This window comes from Chiloscyllium plagiosum, chromosome 1 (genome assembly GCF_004010195.1).
Source record: "Chiloscyllium plagiosum isolate BGI_BamShark_2017 chromosome 1, ASM401019v2, whole genome shotgun sequence".
NCBI classification, from domain to species: domain Eukaryota; kingdom Metazoa; phylum Chordata; class Chondrichthyes; order Orectolobiformes; family Hemiscylliidae; genus Chiloscyllium; species Chiloscyllium plagiosum.
The window spans coordinates 24075187-24080218 of record NC_057710.1 but is presented as its reverse complement, the minus strand read 5'-3'; the positions used below and the strand labels follow the sequence as shown (position 1 = coordinate 24080218).

The 5032-nt window shown below is 40.7% G+C and overlaps 1 protein-coding gene across 1 annotated transcript in view; it reads right to left on the bottom strand.

Annotated features, from left to right (window-relative positions):
• Nucleotides 1–5032, bottom strand: part of polr1a (RNA polymerase I subunit A) — a 129491-nt gene that overhangs the window by 117396 nt on the left and 7063 nt on the right. Inside the window, exon 2 of the mRNA XM_043715974.1 lies at nucleotides 2605–2809. Coding sequence (XP_043571909.1) covers nucleotides 2605–2809 — 205 coding nt within the window. The remainder of the gene's footprint in view (nucleotides 1–2604; nucleotides 2810–5032) is intronic.

Below are 5032 nucleotides of genomic sequence, written 5' to 3'. Positions count from 1 at the left end.
ATTGAGGTTTACAAAATTATGAGGGACATGGATAGGATAAATAGACAAAGTCTTTTCTCTGGGGTTGAGGAGTCCAGAACTAGAGGGTTTAGGGTGAGAGGGGAAAGATATAAAAGAAACCTAAGGGGCAACGTTTTCACGCAGAGGGTTGTACGTGTATGGAATGACCTGCCCGAGGATGTGGTAGAGGCTGGTACAATTGCAACATTTAAGAGGCATTTGGATGGGTATATGAATAGCAAGGATTTGGAGGGATAGGGGCCAGGTGCTGGCAGGTGGGACTAGATGGAGTTGAGATATCTGAGTCAGCATGGACGAGTTGGACCGAAGGGTCTGTTTCCATACTGTACATCTCTATGACTCTAATTCAGCTCAACTCATCTCTCTAAGAGACCAGTCCTATGTCGCTCAGTGGTTAGTTAGCACTGCTGCCTCACCAGTGTCAAGGACCCGCAGGCGACTCGGTGTGAAAATTGCACATTCTTCCAATGTCTGCATGGGGTGCCTCCAGGTGTTCCAGTTTCCTCCCACAGTCCAAAGATTAGGCAGGTTCGGTATATTGGCCTTGCTAAGTTGCCCATTGTGTCTAGGGATATATAGGTTAGGTGGATTAGCCACGGAAAACACAGGGTTACAAGATTGGTGAGGGGGACAGATCTCTGGGTGAGATCTTCAGCGGGTTGGTGCAGACTTGATGGGCCATATGGCCTGTTTCGACATTGTGGAAATTCTGATTCTGTGGTCTCCTGGGACTATGACTTGAAAGATAAACAACCAAACTACTCAATGCAAATAAACATGATTTGTTCAGATACACACCTGATTAGCAATTTCTTGAAATTTAACTTGATATTGCCTCACATTTGTTACTGTTTCAAAGGGACCTAAAGCTTATATTTTCAACCCACTTTATCTGGGGCTCATGGTAAGGAATATGCCTTTTTAGGATTTATCACATCTGAAATGTGAACTCATCTTGTCAAATTTCAATTAGGGATGTGGAATGAATGCTGGTCTCACAAATAAAAAAAGTAAGCTCAACAACTTAGTATTTGGTGAAAATATTAGAAAACATTAGGCACAAATTGGCTTTTTATTTGAGCACATGTTAAAATGACATTTACTGTGGTATCGTTGAGTTAAGAGGTATATACTTGCAATATTTCAATCTGTGAATAAATCTAAACTGAGTAATGATTGGCCTTCACAGTTGACTACAAGGAGTATAGCACACAAGTTGAAACTGGCAGAGTACAGCAACAGTCAGTGCAGGAACTCAACAATTTACTATCTATATTAATGACCTGGCCAAAGATACCAAAAGTATCAAAATTTGCTGAGGGCTCTTGTGACACAGTGACAGTGCTTCTACTTCTGAGCCAGGACACCCAGGTTCAAGTACTCCTTGCTCCAGAGATGTTTCATAACATGTCTGAACAGGTTGATTTTAAAACATATTTACAAGTTTGCTAAGCAAAGGACACAGAATTGATAAGCAAATTAAGTGAGTGGGCATCAGATGGCAGATGGAGTATAATTTGGGGAAATGTAAGATTATTTATTTTATTAAATTAAAAAAAACTTTTTTAAAGGCATGAAATTGTAAAGGTTAGTGTTCAGAGGCACGAGGGTATTCTCAGAAGAAACACTAATAATAACCTTGCAGGAAGAGCAAATAATTTAGTAGGCAAATAGCAGATTGGTCTTTATCGTACAGGAATTGGAGTATAGGAATAAATAATAAATATTGCAATTCTATTGCCAAAAAAATGCAATTGTACAGGACTTTGTTGAGACCACACCTAGAATACTGTACACAATTTTGTTTGCCATACAAGGAAAGACATATTTGCCTTAGAAGCAGTACAATGAAAGCTCAAGATTCATGGCAGGGTTGTCACTTCTTGAGAGGCGGAATAATTAGGTCTATATTTGCTGAAGCTTAGAAGAATGAGAGATGACCTCATTGAAAGATGGAAGATACTGAAGGATAAACCAGGGTAGAGACAACTGGGAAATCTGAAACATGGGTCACAATCTCCAGGTAAGTGTAACTGTTTAGAAATGAGAGAAGACAACATTTTTTTCACTCAAATGATTTTAATTATTTGGAATTCTCTATCCCAGAGTATTGTCAATTCTCTTCGCTGCTGATAATTAAGGCCGATAGTCAAGAGGTTTGGTCTTTGGAAGAATCAAGGAATATGACGATTAGGTAGCAAACTGAAGGGAAAGATCAATAAAATTTCATGAAAGGGCAGGCAGTATGACCAACCATTGCTTCTATTTCTTAAGTATTCAGAAAATACTCAGAATGTTCTATTAGAACATATAATCATTAGAATCAACGGAAAGAAGAATTTTATATTAAAAAGTTTTACTTGCAGTTTGCTCACATGAGCAGCAGTATGTTTTTTTAGATTGGTAAATCATGGGGCCATTTTTGAATAATGCATGCATAACTGTGACAGTCAGTAGCAAGAGTACTAGGGATTCAAAACGTCTTCAACTTGTATAAGGGGAGGCCAAGGGCATCGCACAAATTGTCGTCAATTGTAATTCCTGGAATTTGAATCAAATAAATCAACTGCAGTGGATACTTACATCAAAAAATAGCGGATTATAGACAGTTAATGGGAGATTTATATGGCCAATGTGTCCAGGGCAATTATTATAATCTTGCGCACAGGTACCACATACTTCCTTCGAATCAGCTGGACCTAATGCCAAATCGTAAAGACCATTCGCTGCTGGATTGCCCACATTATCCAGGAAATAAGGATTCGTGATTGCTTTTACGCTCAGCTTCCTAAAAGGGGAAAAAAAAACATTTCGGAGTTCACACAAAGTGAAGGGGTTGTTATGAAACAGGAGTGAATGACCATTACTTAAATCTGTAATTACTTCCTAATTCACACTTAAACTGCAATACTGTTCAATTGATGCACAACTGGTTTAACCTCACTCAGACAGCAGAACTGCATTACAACTTGAGATTGGTTCTCAGAAAGTAGAGCATAAAAATGGGCTATATGGCCCAACTGGTCGTGGCTAATATATATCAACAAGCACCTATCAACAATATTTAACCAACCCCATCAGCATGGGAAGATGCTAGTGATCCCACCGAGATCCAGACATCCACCTAGTTTCTTGTGGACACAGATTCAAATGCTACCATAGCAAATGGTGAAAAATGGAAGGTCAATCTCATTAATGCCATAAAAACTCACCTGGTTCATTAATAGCATTTTTTTTGTCCAGCATGGAAACAGACTCTTCGGTCCAACTCGTCCATGCAGACCAGATATCCCAACGCAATCTAGTCCCACCTGCCAGCACATGGCCCGTATCCCTCCAAACCCTTCCTATTCATATACCCATCCAGACACCTTTTGTATGTTGCAATTGTACTCGCCTCCATCATTTCCTCTGGCAGCTCATTCCATACACGTACCACCCTCTGCGTGAAAAAGTTGCCCCCTAGGTATCTCTCCAGTTTAATAATCACAACAGGGTGATTAGAATTGTACATGGTGAATCCCTGGAGGAGTACATTTAAGAGGGAAATAAGGTTATGGAGAATCCTAAGGGAATCTACAAAATAATTTGGATGTGAGCATAAGAGGTATAGTTAGTCAGTTTGCAGATGACACCAAAATTGGAGATGGAGTGGACAGCAAAGGTTACCTTGGCGTGCAACGGGATCTTGATCAGATGGGCCAATGGGCTGAGAATTGGCAGATGGAGTTTAATTTAGATAAATGCGAGATGCTGCATTTTAGGAAAGCAAATCTTAGCAGGACTTATACACTTAATAGTAAGGTCCTAAGGAGTATTGCTGAACAAAGAGGCCTTGGAGTGCAGGTTCATAGAACATAGAACAATATAGCACAGAACAGGCCCTCTATGTTGCGCCGACCTGTGAACTATTCTCAGCTCGTCCCCTTACACTAACCCAAAATCATCCATGTGCTTATCTAAGGATAGTTTAAATCGCCCTAATGTGGCTGAGTTGACTACATTAGCAGATATTGAGAAGGAAATCTCTCATTTCTTTCCTGGTCTAGCCAACATGCGACTCCAGTCAATATGGTTAACTTTCAATTGCTCTCAATTAAGGTTGGACCTTACCCATGCTGCCATGTCAGCAATTACCACATCCCTCACAGAGATATACAGCACGGAAGCAGACCCTTTGGACAACTCGTCCATGCCGACAAGATATCCCAACCCAATCTAGTCCCACCTTCCAGCACTTGACCCTGATGAAATGCTTATGCCCGAAACGTTGACGATCTTCCTGCTCGGATGCTGCCTGACCTGCTGTGCTTTTCCAGTGCCACACTTTTTAACTCTCATCCCATGTCAATTGGAGCTCAGAAGAATGAGAGATGGTCTTACTTTAACACAAGATCCTGATGAAACTCAACAGGATAGATACTGAAGAGATGTTTCCCTTTGTGAGAAGAATTATCACCGGAGGAGAACAAGTTAAAAATAAAGGTAGAAATAATCATTTACTCTCAGAGTACAGAGTATTTGGAACTCTCTGCCCAGATAGCAGAGAACTTAAAGTCACTAAATATTTTGAAGGTAAAGGCAGATAAATACTTGAATAACAAAGGGGTCCACGATTATTAGGGGTAGGTCGAAATGTTGACTAGAGACCAAAATCAGATTAGTCATAATCTTGTTAAATGGCACATCTGGACTGAGACCGACTGGCCCACTTTTGCCCCTGATTCTAGTGTTTGTATGCCTTCACAGTTTTCTGGGGAAGTGCATTTCAAAGACTCACTGTCCTCAGAGTCTTGCCATGGACTTGAAGGGAACTAATTGTGACAGCATTTTCAAAGAGCAGAAACTGAGGACTGCAGATGCTGGAGATCAGAGCTGAAAAATGTGTTGCTGGAAAAACGCAGCAGGTCAGGCAGCATCAAAGGAGCAGGAGAATCGACGTTTCGGGAATAAGCCCTTCTTCAGGAATGAGGAGGGTGTGCCAATCAGGCTAAGATAAAAGGTCGGGGGA